The sequence below is a fragment of the Aspergillus sclerotioniger genome, assembly GCF_003184525.1.
Source record: "Aspergillus sclerotioniger CBS 115572 chromosome Unknown BO94scaffold_29, whole genome shotgun sequence".
NCBI lineage: Eukaryota > Fungi > Ascomycota > Eurotiomycetes > Eurotiales > Aspergillaceae > Aspergillus > Aspergillus sclerotioniger.
In genome coordinates, this window is record NW_020291019.1 from 403,298 (window position 1) to 426,553 (window position 23,256).

General features: G+C 50.1%; 10 protein-coding genes across 10 annotated transcripts; 6 read left to right on the forward strand and 4 right to left on the reverse strand.

The window, feature by feature from the left end:
* Positions 1-203: 203 nt before the first annotated feature.
* BO94DRAFT_549581 (fatty acyl-CoA reductase) lies at positions 204-1,445 on the reverse strand (the record flags this gene model as incomplete). Its single annotated transcript, XM_025613456.1, has 1 exon — positions 204-1,445. The coding sequence occupies one exon, from the start codon at positions 1,443-1,445 to the stop codon at positions 204-206; it is 1,242 nt and encodes a 413-aa protein (XP_025463955.1).
* Positions 1,446-2,192: 747 nt separating this feature from the next.
* Positions 2,193-5,463, reverse strand: BO94DRAFT_627318 (metal cation transporter MSC2). The gene is made up of 4 exons (XM_025617410.1): positions 4,821-5,463; positions 3,637-4,773; positions 3,369-3,587; positions 2,193-3,319 (listed from the first exon to the last, which is right to left on the reverse strand). The coding sequence occupies exons 1-4, from the start codon at positions 5,252-5,254 to the stop codon at positions 2,452-2,454; spliced, it is 2,658 nt and encodes an 885-aa protein (XP_025463956.1). The 5' UTR covers positions 5,255-5,463; the 3' UTR covers positions 2,193-2,451.
* Positions 5,464-5,664: 201 nt separating this feature from the next.
* BO94DRAFT_627319 (chitobiosyldiphosphodolichol beta-1,4 mannosyltransferase) lies at positions 5,665-7,557 on the forward strand. Its single transcript, XM_025617411.1, has 3 exons — positions 5,665-6,224; positions 6,284-6,480; positions 6,546-7,557. Exons 1-3 carry the CDS (start codon positions 5,987-5,989, stop codon positions 7,485-7,487), a joined length of 1,377 nt encoding a protein of 458 aa, XP_025463957.1. The 5' UTR covers positions 5,665-5,986; the 3' UTR covers positions 7,488-7,557.
* A 34-nt stretch (positions 7,558-7,591) lies between these two features.
* On the reverse strand, positions 7,592-9,927 carry BO94DRAFT_589134 (uncharacterized protein; the record flags this gene model as incomplete). Its single annotated transcript, XM_025615929.1, has 5 exons — positions 7,592-7,779; positions 7,838-8,575; positions 8,622-8,805; positions 8,855-9,772; positions 9,820-9,927. The coding sequence occupies 5 exons, from the start codon at positions 9,925-9,927 to the stop codon at positions 7,592-7,594; spliced, it is 2,136 nt and encodes a 711-aa protein (XP_025463958.1).
* A 392-nt stretch (positions 9,928-10,319) lies between these two features.
* ubc2 (E2 ubiquitin-conjugating protein RAD6) lies at positions 10,320-11,676 on the forward strand. Its single transcript, XM_025612531.1, has 4 exons — positions 10,320-10,612; positions 10,783-10,847; positions 10,906-11,130; positions 11,209-11,676. Exons 1-4 carry the CDS (start codon positions 10,571-10,573, stop codon positions 11,330-11,332), a joined length of 456 nt encoding a protein of 151 aa, XP_025463959.1. The 5' UTR covers positions 10,320-10,570; the 3' UTR covers positions 11,333-11,676.
* Positions 11,677-11,865: 189 nt separating this feature from the next.
* BO94DRAFT_538633 (putative kinesin family protein (KinA)) lies at positions 11,866-15,588 on the forward strand. The gene is made up of 5 exons (XM_025612532.1): positions 11,866-12,224; positions 12,291-12,319; positions 12,398-12,492; positions 12,547-14,969; positions 15,023-15,588. Exons 1-5 carry the CDS (start codon positions 12,220-12,222, stop codon positions 15,249-15,251), a joined length of 2,781 nt encoding a protein of 926 aa, XP_025463960.1. The 5' UTR covers positions 11,866-12,219; the 3' UTR covers positions 15,252-15,588.
* A 91-nt stretch (positions 15,589-15,679) lies between these two features.
* Positions 15,680-16,295, forward strand: BO94DRAFT_212670 (uncharacterized protein). Its single transcript, XM_025606166.1, has one exon. It carries the CDS (start codon positions 15,828-15,830, stop codon positions 16,134-16,136), a length of 309 nt encoding a protein of 102 aa, XP_025463961.1. The 5' UTR covers positions 15,680-15,827; the 3' UTR covers positions 16,137-16,295.
* BO94DRAFT_499856 (UDP-Glycosyltransferase/glycogen phosphorylase) lies at positions 15,956-17,958 on the forward strand. Its single transcript, XM_025609394.1, has 2 exons — positions 15,956-17,579; positions 17,637-17,958. The coding sequence occupies exons 1-2, from the start codon at positions 16,454-16,456 to the stop codon at positions 17,849-17,851; spliced, it is 1,341 nt and encodes a 446-aa protein (XP_025463962.1). The 5' UTR covers positions 15,956-16,453; the 3' UTR covers positions 17,852-17,958.
* Positions 17,959-18,257: 299 nt separating this feature from the next.
* BO94DRAFT_524269 (aromatic alcohol reductase) lies at positions 18,258-19,212 on the reverse strand (the record flags this gene model as incomplete). The annotated part of the gene is made up of 2 exons (XM_025610255.1): positions 18,258-19,112; positions 19,180-19,212. 2 exons carry the CDS (start codon positions 19,210-19,212, stop codon positions 18,258-18,260), a joined length of 888 nt encoding a protein of 295 aa, XP_025463963.1.
* Positions 19,213-19,494: 282 nt separating this feature from the next.
* Positions 19,495-21,383, forward strand: BO94DRAFT_627325 (uncharacterized protein; the record flags this gene model as incomplete). The annotated part of the gene is made up of 3 exons (XM_025617412.1): positions 19,495-19,899; positions 19,946-20,407; positions 20,529-21,383. The coding sequence occupies 3 exons, from the start codon at positions 19,495-19,497 to the stop codon at positions 21,267-21,269; spliced, it is 1,608 nt and encodes a 535-aa protein (XP_025463964.1). The 3' UTR covers positions 21,270-21,383.
* Positions 21,384-23,256: the final 1,873 nt, after the last annotated feature.

The following is a 23,256-nucleotide window of genomic DNA, read 5'->3' on the forward strand; positions in this document are numbered from 1 at the left end:
TGGCCCACCTAACCTGACGTTATGGTTACTGCATGAGGGCCTCTGTACGACTTAAATAAACGAAGCTTGCAACGCTGTCATCATATTGCGCACCGTCAGCGTATATATGCATACGGCTCTATCATCACAAATTGAACCGCGAACAAAATGATCGCCCATAAATACCACACACAGACGACTATTCCAAGACTATGGACAGTTCCCTACAGCTTGCCCGTCCTCCTCAGCACTTTCTCATAAGCCACTTTTGTCCGTGCCGCGGCAAGCTTATCTGAGTCATGCTGACAGATGGCTAAGCTCAAAGGGCCTCCAAGTTGCTTCAGCCAGTATGATCGCCCACAATCAAACAGCCAGTTCCGTGTACCCACCTTGACTAGCTCTGCCAGGATATGCTGGGGAGTACTCCGGTCTTCCACGAAAACGATTGTTGGTAACTCTTTCTGAAGCTCTTCTGGGGCATGGGCCCTGCATATGGCCAGAATTTCGTCGAACGTTAGCCGTACATATAGTTGGGATCCAACGTGAACAATTCCACGCGTTCCTGCAGCTGCATGTAGAAGACATGCATTGGCCACAAAATCCACGGGAATCTCATCCAAGATATTTGCACCACTTTTGTAACCCTCGGCGGCGTGCCAGACCTGCGTACCTCCCTGGTCTTCGAAATAAAGAGTAGAGAACTTGGTCAGGGGAGTCGAGTCTTCAGGCCCGTACAGCGGGTAGGGATCTCGGACGGCCGGGCCAAAGATTGTCGGCCGGACAAATAACACCGGCAACGTCGGGTACCGCTTGAAGGTCAGACGCTCCATGAGATTCTTTGCCTGAGTATAAGATGAAGAAAATCGATCCGTATGAGGTGAGAACCCAGTCGCTTGTATGGATGCCAGTTCCTCCTCCGGATCCTCGTCCGATATGGAGTACAGTCGCTCAGCAACATGGCCATCCGGCAGAAAGCTGTTCGCATACGCCGTGGAGATCTGAATGAAGAGCCTGAGTCGACGGAACCGTGAAGCAATCCGAGCCAGCTCCAACGCTGGCAGACAGTTATTCTCAAGCGCTTCAGAGATGTTCGCATCCAGCTTGATTCTCGCCGCTGCATGGATAACCAGCGTGACCTGTTCACGCAATTGTTCCAACACACCAGCCTCGATCCCAAAGTCCGGCTTCCTGATATCCCCAATGACGAAGTGTATCTTCTTCGTGTTCACAATCGCCTGTGTATGATCTGGCATGGTCTTCTTCCATTTCTGCACGGCCAGGTCCGACGACCCACGGACCAAAACAAAGATCCTCCGCGTCGGAAGCTGCGTTGCCAGCTTATACAGGATACATCCTCCCAACGAGCCCGTACTGCCCGTCAGGAAAATAGTCTGCCTCTCGAAAGACGTCGCATACCCGTTCCTTCTGACCTCCTCTTCATACGGGGCAGGGTCCTGACCTGGCATCGAGATGACCGACCTATATATCGCGCGACACGGGTATACCAAGGGCACAAAGACATTTGTGGACACCCCGTCATGGAAACCTCCCATTGCCCCCTTAAACCACCCGACGGGTACCTATATACACCCCGTCCTCATCACATGGTACACTTACTCGAGACTGAATATGAGACATCAGTAACCATTGCACTACCTCGCTGGAGCGAGTGTGCAACCCGGTACCACCGGCCGAGAGTCGGCTGATTATTGCGCCGTTCATACTACAACCGTGCCCCTTTGTACCTATCAGCCCCGTGATCCATTAACCTAAATGTCTGCCTGCCATGAGTATCAATCTCATCCACCCCATCCACAGAATACTTGGCCCTCCTTAGATTCACACTACACCCTCCCCTGAGAAATTCATATACCGACGTAGTGACTATCAGCGCTAGTGACTCGTGCAAGTCGTATTCTCTCTACCTGTACTCAATCGTACGTGTGGTACCTTCATGCACGTGAAGAGCCACAGGTGTAACGTGATTCGTAACTCTACAGCAGGAAATTGCCGGTGAGCGGGGCGCAGCGTATGATAGGGATGGTACCTCAGGCAATGTTGCATATTTCATATTTGGTGAAATGTTGGAGTTGAAAATATCATGAGGGATGATGTTGTTGAGATACCTCCGTCTATCTACTTACCGAGGTAGGAATGATCATTGAGGTTACACAGACTAGGATTGGTGAATAAATGAATGAATGAATAAACTTCAGCTGTAGTATTTGCATTGCTTTCTCTACATGTACATAACCATAACCCATCCCGGAAGAGGAATCAGCGTACTTAGACATATGTATAGAGAAGAAGGAGGAATCCCACAAGTACCCTAGGTAATCAATAAAGGGGGTAAAGACCAGAACGGGGAAAAGAAAACGAAAAGGGAAGAAAAAAGACCCCGGTAGGTGGTCGGATCTATCTACCTACTTAACCAAAGTTTTTCGTGTTCGTGTAAAGAAAGGGTAGATTAGATTAAGGATTCTTGTTGCCGCCGCCGCCGCACCAGCAACGGCCGTCTCCTTCGCGCTCGACTTGGACGAGAATGTCCATGCCTTTTTCGCGGAGGTATTCCACAGTGCGTTGGCGGACGTCTTCGAGATCGGAGCTGCGGGAGGCGATAACGTGGATTACGCCGAGGACATTGGGGGTGTGCGTGTCATGGTGATCGTGATCATGGTGGCTGTGGTGATGGTCGTGACTGTGTGTATGGCTATGGTTATGGCCGTGGTCATGGTCGTGATCGTGATCGTGATCGTGGCTATGATTATGGCTGTGGTTGTGGCTGTGGCTATGATCGTGACCATCGCAGCCATAATCATGGCCATGATCGTGGTGATGGCCAGAGTCTTTCCCCGTATCATCCAGCCAGAACTTCGGAACGGTGTACCCGACAACGCCCCGTAAGGTACTGACGCCAGCAAGGGTTTCGCGGACATTGTATTCAATATCAGCTGGCAGCGCAAGCAACAGCGTCTTGGCAGTGCTGCTGACAAGCGGGATTGCCGAGGCAAAAATCAAGATTGCAATCAGACAGGACGCGATGGGATCAAACCCTGGCCAGCCAGAGTAGTGCACGAGGATGGTCGAGATCACAACAGCCACAGAGCCAAGCGTGTCGGCGAGAATGTGTAGGAAAATACCGTGCATGTTCTCGTTCCCGTGCGAATGCCCGTGACTGTGATCGTGTCCGTGGGCGTGTCCATGGTCGAAAGCCATGATTCCGACAAGGTTGACGAGGAGACCAGCAAAACTGACAGCCAGCAGTTCGCCAAGGCGGTGCATCTCACTGCCAGAGGAGAGTCGCTCAACCGCTTCGTAGATGATTTCGATGCTGATGATCCTACGTATTGTTAGCCGAGAGACCCCAGACGATTGTCAGCAAAACCTACATGAGAAAGATGCCGTTGGCAAACCCGGAAAGCGTGTCCACTTTGCCGTATCCGTATGGAAACCTAGAGCTCGGTGGCCATTTACTCATGACAGCAGCACTCAGACCAACCACGAGCGCCAGGCAGTCGAAGAACATATGGATACTGTCACTAAGCAGACCCAGAGACCCTGTCAAGAATCCATATGATAGCTGCACGAGCATGAAGCCAAAATTTAGACTAACTCGGTCAGTGACAGCACAGAAGAAAGGATAACGTAGGGACGTACCTCATAAAGTAGAAGATGCGTCGTGAATCGCTTTCCTTCAGAATACTATACAGAAGGGGATATGGCTCGCTATAGCGGAGGATAAGCTTCGTTATTGCCGATGCTTCCACCCCAGAGTGAGTGTTATGATGATGATGGGTATGAGAGTGTGCTGAAAGGCGCAATTGCCGATCATCGAATCTGGCAGCAAGAAACGAGGCGGCAGTTGCAATGGCCCGAGAAACATAAGCCAGGTGAACCTTCTCTTGTAGTGGTGGTGAGCACACCAGCGCAGCACCTGCAGTTCCAATGGCTAAGCCAATCTTGTGCGGTGAGCGTAGATGAAAGGGGGCGAGGAATACCAGACAGGCTGCAAATGTTCCAGCAGCTGCCAGCTGGTACATCAAGTCGGAGGCTTCGAAAGACACATTGCCAGACACAATGACTGTAACAAGAGCCAGAACGATTCCTGAAAGAATAACCAAAACAGATTCACTAGATGCATCTTTATCGAAGCCCTGCTTTGAATATTTATGCGAAACTGATCCATTGGAGATATCCAGATCAACAGACTTCGAGTGTACACCTGAAAAGGGAGGCCGGAGAACGAAAACAGTGACGAGCAGGGAGGCGTAACCCAAGATTGGGTGACGGTCTCGCGTCGCATTCATACCCCAAAGGCTCAAAAGCACAATGGTGGCGAGAAGCATGGCCGTTACTTTCTTTTGACTCAAGCGGGATTGTGCACTGCTGTGGAGGCCATAGCCCTGGACAACGGTCGGCATTCCAGACCCCATGGCAAGCAGCAAGGTGCATGCGATAAGGAACCCCCCCACTTTCAATGCCGCGTATATCGGTAACGCAATGGAGGATGCACGCAGAAAGACGGCACTCGCGGCGCCAGAGTCTATTCTGGGTAGTGCAAGCCCCGAGCCACTCCCTCCTCGAACCAGCTGTCCACAACCATATAGAATCAACGTAACGGCGGTCAAAATGGAGGTCTTGCTGGCGATTTGCTCAAATCCTCCGCTTTCAGACGTAGGCGTTTTTGTATCATCTTTTACCGATGTCGCCGTCTGCCAATGTGCGTGTTGTTGGTGGTACCAGGATAGGGCGATCCACGGTAGGGCGAGGAGGAGGCCAGAGAGAACTTCTTGACTGAAAGATGTTAGAAACGATCATGACCGGCTCAATCAAGATCTTACATGGTGCTTGATTGGAGCTCAATTGAGTTTCTGAGTGACTGAGCTCCAATAATCCCCGTCACGCTATCATTCTTGCTGTGATTGATCGAGTCGAAACTCCCATGGTGGGTGTGTTGCTCCCATACATTATGGGATGACGAGTGCGAGTGCGAATGCGAATGCGAGTGTGAGTGTGAATGGGAGTGGGAATGAGAATGGGAGTGATGGTGTTCGTGCCCCGTTGGGTTGACTGGATGACCATTGGTAGGGGGTGGATTCGGTAGAGGCTGTGGGGGCTGTTGTTGCGGCGAGGCAGCATTCAAAGGGGAGGCTGAGAGGGAGATGGGCCCTTGTGACCAGCGAGATGAGCGTGAATGACCGTGACCACGACTATGTCCGAGACCATGTACCTGAGGAATCGTATCCACCATGGACACGGGAGCCCCAGTCGACATGATCCCCAGTGGTTCGTGACGGGAGATGAGCGGCGACGGAGGGAGCAAGAAGCGAGACAAAGCCGAGGCGGGGAGATAGGAGGTCAGTGGAGCTCTAGCAGCTCAGAACAGATGGGCGGCCGGACAATTGAGAGGGACGAGGCAGCATAGCGCCCAGGAGGGAGGGAGAAGAAGCTGGAAAACAAGGAGGGAGGGAGGGAGCTTTGACGGGGCGCTTGTGGCGAGAAGTGGTGACGGCCCCCAGACTGGCAGACAGACTGAGAGATGCGCCGCCGCCGCCATGGAGAGCGATCGGTAGCCACTAAGTCACCAGCCCTCGCGATAACCCCGGCCACGTGATCGTCCTCGCCGCTGCTGAGGATCGCCCGGCCTCGATCGCAATCGACCACTCCAACGCTACCAAGTATCCTCGGTTGAGATTCTCCCGTCTTTTTCCTGCAGAACTCTCCCCCATGTCTTGCATGCATCCTACCAATCCGAGTCGGAGCCGCGCGCTTGCGGTGCTTTGACGCGGCACCGGGTGGGGTGGGATCGGCCCAGGTTTCCTCCGTTCGGAGTCCAGCTGGCATCCCGCACTTTATCCCGAGGCTCGTGGGATTCTCATCGACACCTCTCCCTTTCCCTTGGCATTGACTGGTCAATGGCCATGCGCTGAGCTGCATACCTCCAATCCGTCCATGATGGTGTTGTTTCCTACTGCTTAAACCTGTTTCACCCATACGATCCTACACCATGATCGAGTCGCTCATTAGTATCGCTTTCTACATCTCCACGGCCATCACGCTCGTGATCTTCCTGCTGCCTTCGCAGTATGCGTCGAAGCGCGACTCCGGACAGGATGCGCCCAACGAGCCCAAGACGACTGTCCAGATACTCGTTCTAGGGGATATCGGCCGCAGTCCGCGCATGCAGTACCATGCACTGAGTGTTGCTAGAAACGGTGGACAGGTAGATATGATTGGTTACCATGGTGCGCCAGAAGATTAATTGTCTGTCTCTTGTTACACCACACTAACGCGATTGTTATAGAATCGGACGTACATCCCGAGATCTCCTCCCACCCTCGAATCTCCATCGTCACCCTTCCTCCACATCCCACCTGCCTCCAGACAAGCAACAAGCTCCTATTCCTCCTATACGGCCCGCTGAAAGTTCTGTTCCAAGTCGGCTGCCTGCTGTGGATCCTGGCATATCGTACAAAGCCGGCCAAATGGCTCCTGGTTCAGGTTGGTTGTGCCAGACTCGCGGTGTCATTGAGACAGCACCAATTTAATTCTTCGTGTTGTTGCAGAACCCTCCTTCTATACCGACGCTCGCGATCGCATCCCTCGTTTGTATCTTGCGTCACACGAACCTCCTCATCGATTGGCATAACTTTGGATACACCATCCTAGCCCTCAAACTCGGTGACGTTCATCCGCTAGTCAGACTCTCCAAGTGGTACGAGAAAGTTTTCTGCCAGTACGCGACAGCCCATCTCTGTGTTACCAACGCCATGGCATCTGTGCTGAAGGAGGAGTTTGCATTGAAGGCGCCCATTCTCCCGCTACATGACCGGCCAGCCGATCATTTCCAGCCCATTCTAGATAAGCGCGTGCGCAAGGAGTTTCTGCTTTCCCTCTCGGAGACAGAGTCGGTCCGGCCGCTGATTGGGTCCGATAAAATCCGAGTCCTGGTCAGCTCAACCTCGTGGACTGCAGACGAGGACTTCTCGCTTCTCATAGAAGCCCTCTGCCAGTATTCGGACTTGGCTGAGACCTGCCCTGACCTGCCTTCCATTCTGGCAATTATAACGGGTAAAGGACCTCAACGTGAGATGTATCTGAGACAGATTGCCGAGCTCGAGCAGGCCGGTAAACTTAAGAAAGCGACAATTCGCACCGCGTGGCTAACCATAGAAGACTACGCGCGGCTGCTGGCCTCCGCTTCACTGGGTGTTAGTTTGCACACCAGCAGCAGTGGAGTTGATTTGCCCATGAAAGTCGTCGATATGTTTGGCGCTGGCCTGCCTGTTGTTGGCTGGAACCGTTTCGAGGCATGGCCGGAGCTGGTCACCGAAGGTCGTAACGGAAGAGGCTTTGGAAGTGCCGATGAACTTGTCAAACATCTCGAGGATCTGTTTGGGGATCAAGACAATCTTGAAAAACTTCGTGCTGGTGCGCGAGAGGAAAGTTCTCGTCGATGGGATGGCGAGTGGAATCCCGTAGCTGGAAAGCTGCTAGGCCTCATATGAAGGGTAGCCGGTGGCCATCTCCTCATGAAGGTAGAAGGAAAGGTTAGAGAATTACAAGTGGAAATGTGATACCAGCGAAGATTTCCCTCCGGCTTTTCAAATTCCTAGAATTGGTATTTGCCATTGCAGTAGACGCACGTATCAAACGCATCGAAGAGTGTCCGGCAGGTTTTCTGTAGATCGGGTTCAGATGACTCGATTCCATCCGGGTTCAAATACTCTCTTCCACATGACGAGCAGAGTGTCGATGCTCCAGGGTCTTGTATGGCCAATGATGTCACACCACAGCGAACTATAAAGAGAGCCAAGTTAGCAATATGCGATTCCTTCAGTGCCACATCGTAACATACCAAAGACGTGACCCGTCGCACACTGAGCTTCCTGGCTAGAGTACCAATCAACCCCAGCACCGCAAATATCACATCGTTCGAAAATCTGGCTACCCGGTCCATCAAGAACGTCTGCCGACTTCGGGGCGATTCTGTTCTTAGAAATCGAACACTTGGAAAGCTCGTCGTTTAGATCCGCACCCGTGGTTGTAGCTAACCTCACTAAAACCTTGTGGGCTTGGTACACCAAAGCCGCATCAGTGGATTCGACAATTGCGCAGCAGGCCGTCGCATAGAGGATCTTTGAAGACAACGGTGGTCGACCCCCGTCATTATCTTCAAAGTGTAGGATGTAGCCAAGAACAGCCTCCCGTTTATGCTGAAGATCAGAAGGGCTATCCGCCGTCTGGGAACCAGCTCCGTTGGATTGAGACCTGTCAGGTGTTGATATTATGATCGTTAGCCGCTCCTCCGCTGCCGTGCGATATTCAATCATATCCCCCGGGTGCACGGTAATTCCAGCTGCGACCATTCCGTTGTACGAGGTCAGACCCCAAGCTCGCGCAACGGCTAGGCCTCCAAGATCGCGGTCAAAGTCGTATCGTTCACGGATATCATCAAGTTGATCTTGCCATGGAACCGGATGGATCGAATGTTCGTTCTTGCCGGGACGAAAGGGTACAGCTCCCATATATCCTCCAGCTGTGGCTCCATAGAGCACTAGGGTCTGAGATGCAGTGTCCGTTGTTATAAGCATGGCTTCTTAAGTTAGTAGAAAGAATGACTAATAGAGAACGTTGCTTACCGGTTATCGGTTCCAAGTGCCTCAGGGTGTCCGTTGGTCTGGTTCCTGGGCTTTCGTAGAATGGCAATTCCTGCAACCGAGCTCGGCCGGATGACCGTGCGCGTTTCTGATGCTCTTTTGGCAGCTCTATCAAAAGGAGCCCTTCCAGAATACCGGCGGCAAGATAAATAGTAGGAGAGTCATCCTAGGATTGTGATCAGTCAATGTTCAGTTGCAGCGATTCTGGGGCATACCGTATGAAGCCATGCTAAAGGTCCTGAGAAGTGGTATTCGCCTAAATCCTGATCGCATACGGGGGTGTTTTCTTTGGACGTAGCCTCTAGTTTGAGATGCGTCCTTGTTCCTTGGCTGTGAGACAACATATCTATATCCAGTCGAATCATCTTAAGCGTCGTTCCATAAATGACAGCCAGATGTCCACTTGCGGAGTTCTTCTGGCTCTCCGTCGATGCATGGACCCATGGCCCCCATGACATTGATAAAATTCTAACCTTCGACTTGAGAATTTTGGCAAAAACCGATGACGGTTGCAGCTGTGAATAATTCCCCTCTGGGTCATTGAGGGGGGTCACAGATAAAACAACAACCTCATATGGCACACCGATCTCTGCTATTGACCTTTGAACCCTCAAGAAGATCACATCATTGTCATCATTTGCGACTGAAAGCAAGTGCCAGCCCCATCGGCTCTCAGCAGGGAGAACAGCGTAGGGATTTGAAGTATGCTCCGTGGCTGTCAATTTTAACGGCGGAGACCACGCGAAAGATCTAATGTTAGACTTTCGCAGATTCGTGTCATCATCCTCAATGAAAGACCTGAAATGATTTCCTAAGGCATGGTTGACAATGGCAACTCGGGTCCATTTGCCCTGGAAACCGACAGGTTCATAGAGAGATACCAGTAGGTTGGATGTCAGGACTGCGAGAACACAGCGCCTAAATTTAGACAGTCCTGGGGGGGACCAGGCCAAAGCTACGACGGTGCTGATGGATTGCTCGGCGCCCAGCGAGAAGTTGTCTCGATTTTGGGGATCGATCGTCGGCCACTCATTATTCGTGAAAACATTTACACGGAAGCGACTGGAATGCCAGTTGTTGATGGGGGATTGGCCCGGATCGTATTCAGCTTGGTCAACCGTGTTTTTCGGCGTCTATTTCGAATTAGATTCAGTTTTTGGAGGGAGGTTCTGGTACGGACTAAGATTTGGATGTATTCTCCGGCGGCGATCGCAAGCTCCCCATCTGCCGACCACGAGAGGCAGTCATAGCATGAAGGGAAGAGCGGGAGTTCCAGAGGGCCCAACATTTTTGCAATAACAATCGTTGTATGGTTATTGTCGATTCATGATAACCGCACGGAGTCAAGGGCGTAGCATGTACTGTGTATGGATACTCCCAAGCATGGACAATCCCACAACGCGCTGCTGGCCTGCTGCATGCACTGGGAGGAGTCGAGGATCCATTTGCGGACGATGCAGAGCTCTCTATGGTTGGTGCTCGTTTAGGTTAGTTCCCCGTTCGGGGCCGTGGAACGTGCGGTGTAGTCACGTGCCTCAGTTGCGATTACCTAATTGGTGGCGCCCCAAGCTTTTCCGGATCGGGCTAGAGCGAAGCGGTGAGCTTCTGCAGGCCTAATAACGGCGGCGAGCGACCGCGGGAGTCCGATTCCTGACTAACGGCTCAGGAGGAGGCACGGCCCAACACGCCGGTCTTTGGATCAACGCTCATCCTCCCGCAGTGGCTATCATCCTCTCTGGATTTCACTCTCCCACTCCGTCACACCTCCCCCTCCCTTCCCTCCGCCTTTGCCTGGGACTCTTTCTTCCTCCTTCCCCTTCCCTTCTAAACTAATCGCCACCCACCTACGCTTGCGGATCACTGCCAACATCTGATCCTCGTGCTTCTTCCCTATCTCAATAGCTCCCGTTTATCGCCCGTACCCCGCCGCCATGTCGACCTCTGCCCGTCGTCGTCTCATGCGCGACTTTAAGGTATGTGGATCGGCGAGCAGAACTTGAACCTTGCGCTCCATGTTTCTTTTTCCGTTTCACCTCTAATGCTCATATCACCCTTGCATCTGATGCTACCTGGAAGGTCTCGCAATGCTTTGTCATCGGTCACAATTATGGTTGCGTGAGCTAAGCTAACTTGCCGTACGCAGCGTATGCAAACCGACCCGCCTGCTGGAGTTTCCGCATCTCCCGTAGCGGATAATGTTATGACATGGTAGGCTGCTCTGGTCACCTAAGTTCGCCTTTCGAGTCCTATTACTGATCGGGTTTAGGAACGCCGTCATCATCGGTCCCGCTGATACTCCCTTTGAAGATGGCACGTTCCGCCTCGTCATGCACTTTGAGGAGCAGTACCCAAACAAGCCCCCAGGCGTCAAGTTTATCAGCCAGATGTTCCACCCAAACGTCTACGGAACGGGCGAGCTTTGTCTGGACATTTTGCAGAACCGTTGGAGCCCAACGTATGACGTGGCAGCCATCCTTACCAGTATCCAAAGGTATTACACCCATGTGGTCGGGGAGACGCGGCGAAAGGAACAAGTGAGACATGCTAATGGGTGTTTCCTCGCGTGTAGTCTGCTGAACGACCCCAACACATCATCTCCGGCGAATGTAGAAGCCTCCAACCTTTACAAAGACAACCGAAAGGAGTACATCAAGCGTGTGCGTGAGACGGTCGAGAAGAGCTGGGAGGACTAGGATAGCATGGACGTAGAGACGGTTGGTTTTGGTATGGCACTCGGATGAAGCAGACTTGCCCGTCTTCGGTGCGACGGAAGCTAACGGCAAGCTGCTGTGATCGTTTCATGCGTTTGTGGGGGGACTCGTAGCTTGGCCTGATGGAGTCTCACACCATTTGATGACGTGCACAGCGTGGGGTTTTGGCGCCTGGTTCATATGATTTTCGTTCGGTTCAGTGTATAGCTGCATCATTTACGGTGTGATTTTGCATAATGCATAAAACTTTGTCGGGTTCTGAGTTGAATCTTTGCTGCATGTCACCTACTTATCTCCTAGCTCCGGGATATCCATTTGAACCCATTTAAGCCCCTCCGATGGGCGCTTCACATGGACATTCCGTCAGGCACAAACATTCCTGGGTGGCGGGATGAGAGATGCCGCATGATTATTGTTGTTACCGACGGTACTGTTCGGCGGGCGCCAAGAACACTCTAAACGGGAGGGGGTTGCCAAACACCTGCTGCAACTCCCAAACAATGCTTGCTGCATACCTAATCCCTCACCCACGCCCTGGTTGTCTCCCCCATCATCGTCTCCCCACCTTAGGCCGGGAAATCAGTCGAGTCCACGTCACAACCACTCGCGTTGTCCATGGGTGCTGGGTCCCTCACCTGTTGCCCGACCTCTGAATCTTGGGGCTGCCGAACGCGCATTTATTGCCCACGTTCGTTTCGGTCTAGTGCACGTGGGCCCCTGACCCAAACAACACCGCCCACCGACCCTGGCCTCCAGCAGACTCGCCTCTTGTTGGTCTGAACGAAGTCCTTCATTCACTCCCCTCCTCTCGGGGCGTTCCTACTGTCCTTTCCCGTCTCCAGCCGTTTATTGTTCGGGTCAGAGTGATCATGGCGTGAGTTTTTGTGCTTCACCGCTTCACCGTGGGAGCGGGTGGGAACTGATTTGTTTCGCTTGACAGGTCATCTGGCCCCTCGAACACCATTAAGGGTGCGCATCACCTCCCCCCCCCCGGCCCGGTCGTTGGTTGAGTATCTGGATGTCATCAAACTGACCGTTCGCACACAGTGGTTGCGAGGTTCCGACCGCAAAACAAAGTTGAGCTGGCCTCTGGAGGAGAGCCGATTGTTGAATTCGAAAATGAGCAATCCTGCTATGTCAACGTGAGCTTTCGAAGGATCGCAGGCAGTCTCGCTGCATGAGCTGACCCAGACTAGGCCCGCGATGGCTCTGGAGCCTTCACATTCGACCAGGTGTTCCCGATGGACTCGAAGCAAACCGACGTCTTCAACTTCTCGGTCCGACCCACTGTCGACGACATCTTGAACGGGTACAATGGAACGGTCTTCGCTTACGGTCAGACAGGCGCGGGAAAGTCGTATACCATGATGGGTTCAGATATCGACGACGATGTGGGCAAGGGTATCATCCCTCGCATTGTTGAACAGATCTTCGCCAGCATCCTCACGAGTCCAAGCAACATCGAGTACACCGTTCGGGTGAGTTACATGGAAATTTACATGGAACGGATTCGCGATTTGTTGGTCCCCCATAACGACAACCTTCCCGTCCATGAGGAGAAGTCGAGGGGTGTCTATGTCAAGGGTCTGCTTGAGGTATACGTCTCGAGCGTGCAGGAGGTGTACGAGGTCATGCGGCGTGGTGGTGCAGCGCGAGCGGTTGCGGCGACAAACATGAATCAGGAATCCTCCCGATCCCACTCCATCTTCGTCATCACCGTCACCCAGAAGAACCTGGAGACGGGCTCTGCAAAGAGTGGACAGCTGTTCTTGGTCGATCTGGCAGGTAGTGAGAAGGTTGGCAAGACTGGCGCCAGTGGTCAGACGCTCGAAGAGGCCAAGAAGATCAACAAGAGTTTGAGTGCTCTTGGAATGGTCATCAACGCACTGACTGACGGCAAATCGACGCATATCCCGTATCGTGATTCCAAACTCACCCGTATCCTGCAAGAGAGTTTGGGAGGTAACTCGAGAACGACTTTGATCATTAACTGCTCTCCCAGCAGCTACAACGATGCCGAAACCATCTCCACCTTGCGCTTCGGTGTGCGCGCCAAGGCGATCAAGAACAAGGCGAAGGTCAACGCTGAGCTGAGCCCTTCGGAACTGAAGCAACTCCTCCGCAAGGCCCAAAGCCAAGTGACGAACTTTGAAACCTATATTTCGCAGCTTGAAACTGAGGTGCACGTATGGCGCAGTGGCGAGGCTGTTCCCAAGGACCGTTGGACCCCTTCTCGCGGGGATGCCGTGAGCATGACCAAGGCCGAGGCTCGCGCGCCGCGACCCGGTACGCCCTCTCGTTTCCAGGACACCCCTCGGTCCGAGACCCCTCGCCCCGAGTCGAGGTTGGGTGACCGCTCCAGCACGCCTAGCCTTGTTCTCGAGAAGGATGAAAGGGAAGAGTTCCTCAGACGCGAAAATGAGTTTCAGGATCAGATCGCGGAGAAGGAGTCGCACATTGCGAATATTGAGAGAGGCCTCCGTGAGGCACGCGAGGAGCTGAAGAACATGAAGGAGAACTCCGCGCGCTCAGGTAAAGACAACGATAAACTGACCACTGAAGTGAATGAACTTCGCATGCAACTGGAGAAGGTGTCCTACGAGAGCAAGGAGGCCGGTATCACTATGGACAGTCTCCGCGAGGCTAACTCCGAGTTGACGACCGAGCTGGACGACATTAAGCAGCAGCTCTTGGATGTTCGTATGAAGGCCAAGGAGACCAGCGCCGCACTGGATGAGAAGGAGAAGAAGAAGGCTGAGAAGATGGCGAAGATGATGGCCGGATTCGACTTGGGCGGGGACGTGTTTTCCAACAACGAACGGAAGCTTCAGGATCTGATCCAGCGCGTCGACGCTTTGCACAAGATCAGCGAAACGGGCGAAACGATCGCACCAGACGACCTTCTGGAGCTGCGGGCGAGTCTTCTGGAGACCCAAGGGTTCATCCGTCAAGCCGAGCTCACGATGAACGACCGGGGTGAACTAGGCGAGCTGCAGGACAGCCGTAGAGCGGAACTTGAGCAGAAGCTGGCGACTCTCGAGCGGGACTATGAGAACCTTCTGGAGCGGAACCTGGGCGAGGGCGACGTGGATGAGATCCGGGAGCGGCTGGAGAAGGTGTACGTGACCCGGAAGGAGGCCGAAATCCAGGCTGTCACGGACCTTCGAAACCAGATTGCAAGCAAGGATGAGGAGCTGGACCAATTGCGCGCGTCCCTTGCAGACTCCCAGTCCCGTGTCTCAACCAACGGGACCGCAGGCAAGAACCTGCAGCAGCAGATTGCGGACTTTGACGCCATGAAGAAGTCGCTCATGCGCGATCTGCAGAACCGCTGCGAACGCGTCGTCGAGCTCGAGATCTCGTTGGACGATGCTCGGGAGCAGTACAACAACGTTCTCCGGTCGTCGAACAACCGGGCGCAGCAGAAGAAGATGGCGTTCCTGGAGCGCAACCTGGAGCAGCTGACTCATGTGCAACGGCAGCTGGTGGAGCAGAACAGCAGCCTGAAGAAGGAGGTTGCGATTGCGGAGAGGAAGCTCATCGCGCGGAACGAGCGGATCGCGAGTTTGGAGAGCCTGCTCCAGGAGAGCCAGGAGAAACTCACCCAAGCCAATCACCGGTACGGCGTGCTCCACCTTGCTAACAGAACGTACCGCTAACTGTGTGACACAGATTCGAAGCGCAACTCACGGCGGTCAAAGAGCGGCTTGAGGCTGCGAAACAGGGCTCTACGAGGGGTCTTCCAAGTATGGATGGCAGCGGCGGTTTCAGTTTTGGCGGCTCGCGAATTGCAAAGCCGCTCCGGGGCGGCGGCGGAGGGAACGAGAGCAGTGCTCCAGTGGCCGGAGTCCAGTCGCAGGAGTCCGGCAAGCGCACGAGCTGGTTTTTTGATAGACGATGATCCACGATTTCTCTTTTGCTGTCTCTTTTATCCATTCTCCGAAAATATTTGAAGCCCTGTGAAATGTTGATATCCTCGCTTGCGGTCTTTGGCAGGACGTGGGACGAAATCATTCCTTGTTTCATGATCTTTCTCTTCTCTTCCTTACGCTGTTCTTTCCCCTTTTCTCCATTCGTTTCGTTGAAATCTGGCACATTAGGAGTCCCCCTATGTTACGAGAGGCCCATGGTTCTCACCGATACCCTTGTACATGAACGAGATAGACGTGTTGACGGCCGCCGTCGTGGGTTGAGACCGGGGTGGTGGTCGATAGAAATGAAGTTAGATTCTTATAAATGGTATTCACTGTATGTTGCCTACCCATCGTGTTGGTATTTGGTATTTTGAAATTAAATTTGCCTGTAATCCTATTGATAGTAATCTCTGGTGTGTGTACCGTTATTGTAGGCGACAACTCTGTTGTACCCGATATATATATTTTGAACGCCACCTTTCATACTTTTTATAATTTACAGACAACTAACCGAGAAAACCAATCTGTTCGAACCTCAACCGTTATTTGAGAGACAGCCAGCAATGACCAAAGTTTTTGCTTGTCAGGTGATCTCGCCAGGCCGTCTGTCGCCTTTGTTCCGCTTCCTCCATCCACATCTGTGTCTTCCCCTCCCCTCCATCTTCATCCAATTACATCAGTCATTCAATTCGTCAAGTATCCCAAAAATTATCGTGCAACCAATCTCTAAGCGCTCCGAGTCGTTGATCCTACAGGAATACACCTCAATATTCATCTCCGACATGAATCCTTCTGAACAGCCACAGCCTCCTCAGGCTCAGAAGGCATCTGTGACCAGACAACGGATTCTACTTCCACATGAACCGAATTAGCTTCGCACTAGGAACCTCTGCATAGGTCCTATGGCTCGCTCGTTTGCTCAAGTCCCGAGTGGAAGCACCTATTGGCCCGTCAAACCCACCGGCATCTAGTGCTTATTGCCTGTGCATCATGCTCCACTTCACCATCAGCCGAGTATCCTTGATCGTTCTATAAGAAGGGCCTTGTTCAACAAGAGACATCACTCATTCCATGCAAATCGCCAGTCAGCTTTGCTGAAGCCACTCAAAGCATATCGACAACTCGAGAAAGAGGTTAACACAACTCTTCAATTGTCTGTGATTTATTCATTCTACAGTTTCATTTTACAATGACGGTCAGCAATAAACCTCTTGTTGTCATTGCTTGCGCGACAGCCTCCGGGCACACGCTCCCTTTTCTCCCTCACGCCAGCCATCTGACAAAGGAAGGCTTTGATGTCTCCTTCATCAGCGGCCCCGACTTCAAGAATGCCATTGAAAAAACCGGCGCAACCTTTTACCCGACAGAGAACATATACACTGCCGAAACCCTCCAGACGCTGGAAGCTATTCCTGATGGCCCTGAACGAGCCATTTTCAACATAAAGACAAACTTCATCGATGTGACTGCAACAAGAATGAAGACGCTGCAGACCGTGCTGGAGACACTTCGCGAGAAACATCCCAACCGAGACGTTGTCATCGTACAGGAGCTCTTGTATATGGGCACTTGGCCGTTCATCTTAGGTGCTTCTCTGCCGAATGGCTATGATAAGTTTCCTAGGACAATTATCTTCGGCACCGGATCATTGCTTATCTCAAGTATCGATACGGCACCTTTTGGACCTGGCCTGCCGCCGGATTCGAGTGACGAGGGTCGTGCTCGAAATGCTGCTATGTATAGTGCCATGAAGGACATGGACGCCGAGCTCATCGACTACGCCAACACCGTGTATACGAAGCTCGGGGCCACTGTCAAAGTGACCGAGCCTTTGTTCGACTTCTGGACCACAGGCCATGACATCATGCTGCAGCCTTGCTCCTCGAGCGTGGAGTATCCACGCAGTGATCTTTCGCCTAAGGTCCGCTTTGTAGGCGGCACCCCGCGTACGGAAATCGATCCGTCAATGCCATTACCCGGTTGGTGGAATGATCTGAAAGCAAACAAGCAGACAGCAAGCCCGAGAAAAGTCATCTTCGTCACCCAGGGTACATTCCGCATTGACTACAAGGAGCTGATCATTCCCACCATCCAGGCATTGGCTGATCAAGAAGACGTCATGGTCATTGGCGTGCTGGGTGTGAGGGATGCGAGGTTAGACGGCTTTGAGGTGCCTAGCAATGCAAGAGTCGTTGATTACCTCTTATACGACGCGGTGCTCCCTTATGTCGACGTATTTGTCACCAATGGAGGATACGGCAGCTTCACGCACGGGATCATGAATGGGGTTCCCATGGTCATGGCTGGAACGGGTCGTAAGTCCAGATTACTCGCTTTCGAGGATCAGATTTCTGATTATAGTTGCATTTTAGAAGACAAAGCCGAGGTATCGATGCGTGTCGAATGGGCTGGAATCGGCATCAATCTACGGACCGATAGCCCTACCCTGGAGGCCATCCGGGACGGCGTGGACAAAATATTGACTGACTCCAGCTTCAAAACCCGCTCCTTGGAAATCCAATGTGAGAATGAGGAGCTCGACTGCGCGGCTGCACTGGAAAGGTTCATCATGGGAGCTGAGTCATGATCCTGGCTCACTTGGCTAAATGCTTGGGGTCAGATGACAGCAAAGTATCCTCTGTTCATTAGCCTTGGCCATAGAACGTCGTTACCCCCGAGGAACTACAGATCATCACTCAAACAATTGGAATGTTAAACATCGATTGGTCATTGACGCTCAGGGCCAGCCGCCTTTAGGGGTATCCATTGTCCTCTAGTAATTCTTCCACCGCGCGTCTTTATAATCCCCACACGAATACGGAGTACCTGCATCAATTGAGAATTGATTCAACTACCACGGCTTCACCCTGTCGAACTATGAACTGGAAGCCCATATCAGAGAAGCTCACCAATTGTGAGAGTTTGCCCCAATAAAAGCAACTTGGATCGCGCCGAACTTGCAAGTTTTGCCTTGGTTCCGGGACCATTCATGGCTATTTCCTAGCCAGCTGGCCTACCACCTCTTGAAGATCCGCTTCTGTCATTTCAGGAATTCCCAGCATCTCGTTCTCCGTTTGGATAAAATGACCACCATACCCTTTCCCCCAGGCAGCAGTCACGATGAATCCCAGCATAGTCTGCATATCACGCTTTCCCTGTTTAAAAGCCGCCCAGGATTGTTCGTGCATGTCATCCACCGAACACCGATGGACTGTCCAATCGTCCGGGCCGACGGCCTTCTGTGCTATTGCTAGCAGGTTATTTTGCGTCGTGGCGATGTCATGCACGCGGATCACACGGTTCTCCGTTTTCCCAGGATGTGCCAGCACCGCGCAGACAACTCGACCGATGGTGGAAAGCGTCGTGGTGCTAAAGACGCGATCACCGCCATCGTACAACGTAACTCGCCTGCTCTGGATGTCCATAAAGCCTCGAGTCAGGCCCCAGTCCAGAAATGGTCCGGTGCAAATGACTGTGTACGTAAGGCTGGGCGTACCCTTCAGGGTATTTTGGGTCTCGATTTTAGAGTGATATACCGGCAGAGTTGCGCATTTGGGATTGCTCGTGTCGGAGCCAAACTCAGAGGGGATCAAGCGTCGGACACCGGCAGCAACTGCAGCATCGATGATGATGAGCTGGTGGTCTAGGGCGCGGGGAGACAAGGCTGAGACGACAGCGTCTTGCCCGCGAAGGGCATTTGTGAGGGAGGCCTGCGAGCTGTAATCGACGTGGTGGACCTGTATGGACGGAGGAAAAGTGTGGACGCTGCCGATCCGGCTCAGGACCGTGACTTGGAAGCAGTGCTCGATGAGCTTGTCGAGGATGGCTGGTCCAAGGTTCCCGCCGGCCTATCGATGGAGATAGGGTTAATACACTCTTATATGACGCAAAAGACACGATGTCAGGTTGACTTACCCCCACCAAGGCAACTTTCGTGATAGGAGACATGCTACCGGAATTGGAACTGAAATTGTATTATTCAAGTTGATGGAGTGAACAGCCTACAGGAAAATACGTTCCTATTTATGCATCATGGACTGGCCAGGGTATACTTCAGGCTGTCTCCGAACTTCCGAGACTAATTAATCCCTGCGAAGGAATCCGGGCGAACGGCCGCCAGGCCCCCGCCATATTCACGACTCCCTTTCAAATCCGCCTTCTGGAGAATCCCACTGAGGCGCTACAAGGTTATCAATTTTGCTGTCAAAACCTGGTCAATATTTCCATCGCATGGATCATCGCGGCGAACAGCCGCCAGCCCTGGTGCGGCGGTATGATGTGGAACGGTCATGTATCCGCTGCCATGAGCGCAAACTCCGTTGCGACAAAGCCACGCCCTGCTCCATGTGCCTTAGAGCCAAGGTACCATGCTGCTATCCCGGTCCTGAGCGGGTAAAACGTCGCTCTAAGAGGTTATCTGCCAAGCCCCGGCCTCGCTTGCAGATGCTGGAGCGAGATGTAGCCGGCATAAACGGGCCTTCGGAGGTTGACAGAGATGCAACTGACCTGAACAAATCGGAGCGCCAGCCAGTGGAGGAAGCTGAGGGACCGAGACTATCAAACGGTTTGCTGGTCAAGGAAGGTTCCTCCGCACGGTACATCAATGAGTCTTTGTTGTCACGGGTCTTGGAAAATGTCCGTTCTTAACCGGTGGTCATGGCTGTGATTGACTGTTGAGCAGGAGTGCGATCTACAATCGGCCATTGACATCCCGGATAATCCCACCGACAGTGATCAGACACAGGCGGATGATGGGTTCGACGGTCTCTTTTCCAACCCTCTCTTAGGCAAGGAAGCGTCTGGACTCCATCCATCGCGCGGTCAGGCGGCGCAATTGTGGCAAGTATACCTGAACAATGTGGATGTTCTCTTGAAGATACTACACATCCCGGCCACCGAGCCGGTTTTCTTCGCCGCCATCAGCAACCCAAAGCAGACGCGAGCAGATCAGAAAGCACTTCTGTTTGCTATCTACTATGCCGCAGTGACGAGCCTGTCCTCGTCTGCTACCCATGTCATCCTCAGCGAGGACCGCCATTCTGTGCTCAGCAGATACCAGCGGGGCTTGGAAGTGTCCCTACATATGGCCTCATTCTTGGACTCTCCCACTATTCCATCTTTACAGACAATGGCAATATACCTGGTAAGACTCCATTCAATCCCCAACCTTCTCAACTAATCCCGCAATGCAGCTCTGCCGCCGCAACCATAACGGAGGCCGCTCCCGCTGGGTGCTAAACGGCCTCGTCATCCGAGCAGCATAGTCAATCGGCCTGCACCGAGATGGACGGCACTTCCATCTCTCCCCTTTCGACTGCGAAATTCGCCGTCGACTCTGGTGGGCGACCCAAGGCTACGACACGCGAGTAGCCGAAGACCACGGATTCTCTCTCCCCGACCCAGGTCCATCCAGCGACACCGAGCTCCCTCTCAACATCGACGACCACCAGCTATACCCTAACATGAAAGAACCGCCAACCCCACGAGCATGTTGGACCGAAACAACCATGTTCCTAATAACCATCGAAATGAACCGCGCCATGCGCCAGGCCTCGCAACTCTCCAACCCCCCAACCTCTCGCAAATCCCACCTCGAAACTCTCCTCTCCACGCTCCAAACCCGCCTCCACACTCAATACCTCCAACACTGTAACCCACACATCCCGATCCAAAAATGCGCTCTCCTTCTTGGCCGCATCTGCCTCGGCAGACTCGAGGTATTCCTCCACCACCAAGACTCCACCACTACCGCTACCACCCCAACAGACAAAACCCTCTCCTTAGCCATCGAGACCATTACCCTCGCCGACGAGCTCAAAACATCCGACCTCCTAACTTCCTATCACTGGCTCTTTAGCACCTTCCCCCAATACCATCTCCTAACCTATGTGCTATGGCATCTATGTATCTGTCCGCAGACTCCATGTGCTGAGCAAGCCTGGACGGTGGTAACTGTCGGAATGGCTACTGAAGCGATACAACGTGGATTCAGTGGGAATGAATAAATTGGATGACTATCTAAAGCATTGCTACTGACAGCCTCTATATAGGTAGAGTAGCAGTGTGGAAAAAGAAGCATTACGTGACTGTAGTTGCTTATTATACTTTAAAGGACCGGCAGTCTTTTAACACAGTTCTTTAAATAATAAGATCTTACTTGAATCAGTCTTTATAAAGTTAATGTTATTTTCTGATTAGACAGTTAATATAAATTTATTAGATAACATAATGATTACAAGATTTAGTATTATTCTTAATATTACTAGAAAGGTCCAGAATGTTTCTAAATTAAGTAAATTAGTAAAACTATTTGCAGTTCTTTATTCCTGTAATATACAATATTTTAATAATACTTTTAGTAATTATGTCAGTAATAAAAAAATATTTATTGTCTAATTATCTAGTAGAGTAAGAATAGGATTTTTAATATAAATTATAAAAAAATTAGCTGAGTCTGTAAACACGGGGATCCGGCTATTAAATAAGATTATAAGATTAAATATTATTATCAATTTCTTGATATATAATATTTCTTTAATAGTACTGTTATATACACAGAATTATGTAACAGTAAAAAAGAGGATTAGTATTATTTATTTTTATAAAACTTATAATACTAGTAATCCCATGTAGAATATAATATATTTTTTTATAAACTTGCTATTCTTATAGTCTGCGTAAGTTATGTTAATAAAGACTTTTATATCTTTAATAGAGTTCCTACTAAGAATAATACTTAAGTTAGTATCTATTTTTATATATTAGTATGTTATTTTAAAGGCTTTTATATCTAGCTCAGTAAAGACTTGAAGTTATTATTATAAGTAGAAGATAAAGTATTAAAGATTAGAATATGACTTCACCATTAAGTAGTATAATTAGTTAATAAGACTCTAATAAATATTAATATTAATAGTTAGTATTATTATATTAGCGCGGTTAAGTCTTCAATATAATAATATTATTAATATAAAGTAACAAAGAAGTATTGTATTTCTGTAGTAATTAGAGATTCTTTAATATATAAATTATAATATTTTAATTATTCTGATTTTATAATTTTATTTAATATTATATCTTAGAAAAATCTTTAATTCATCTAATTCTTTTAGTCCGAATAACTGAAATAAGTAATAATTTATTAAGATTTTCTATTTTCAGTGCTGTGATTACAGAATTATTAATAAATATTAAGAAAATAATAATATTTTTTTAATAAATACAGAGATCTTTCTTCAGTAACTCAAAACCAAATTCAGTAAGTTAGCTAATAAATATTTAATACTATAAAAATACAGCTTGATAAAGTCTATATAAAGTATGTTTTAACTTGTAAATATATTTAGAGAATTCTTTATAATAGCTAGTCAGCTACTTTATAAAAACTTACTTATCTTAGATTAACGCGTGGAGATAGACTATAATAATAATATTTTATTACTTATAATATAAGTTTTCAGAGTAATAAGACTTAAAAGTAGTTTTAATACTATCTTATTTACTACTGGAATAAATAACTTATTAAAGTTAATATTAAATACTTAATAATTACTATAGACTATCCAGTAAGCATGAAATTAGATAATATAACTAATATTATTAAGTTTAGAATTATATATTTACTTTCTCAGGATGACCCTGGCATCTTATAATTGATTAACAATCTAGTAATTATTTATATAGTTAATCTTATTAATCTGAATATTTATAATATCTTTTTAATACAGTATTAAAAAGAATTTTATAATCTTGATATAGATATTAAGAATAATAACTTCATGATACTTTAATTAAGAAATACTAATATTTTTACTGGAGGTTGTTATAATAATATGATCAGCTAATTTAATTAATTATTATAACAGTATAGAGATCTTAGCAGGATCCTCTATCTAGCTTTTAAAAAATTGTTAATTCTAAAATATATATTTAAAATTTACTATATTATAGTCTCCGGGGTCTTCACGAAGTTAACTAAAAAAATATTATAAA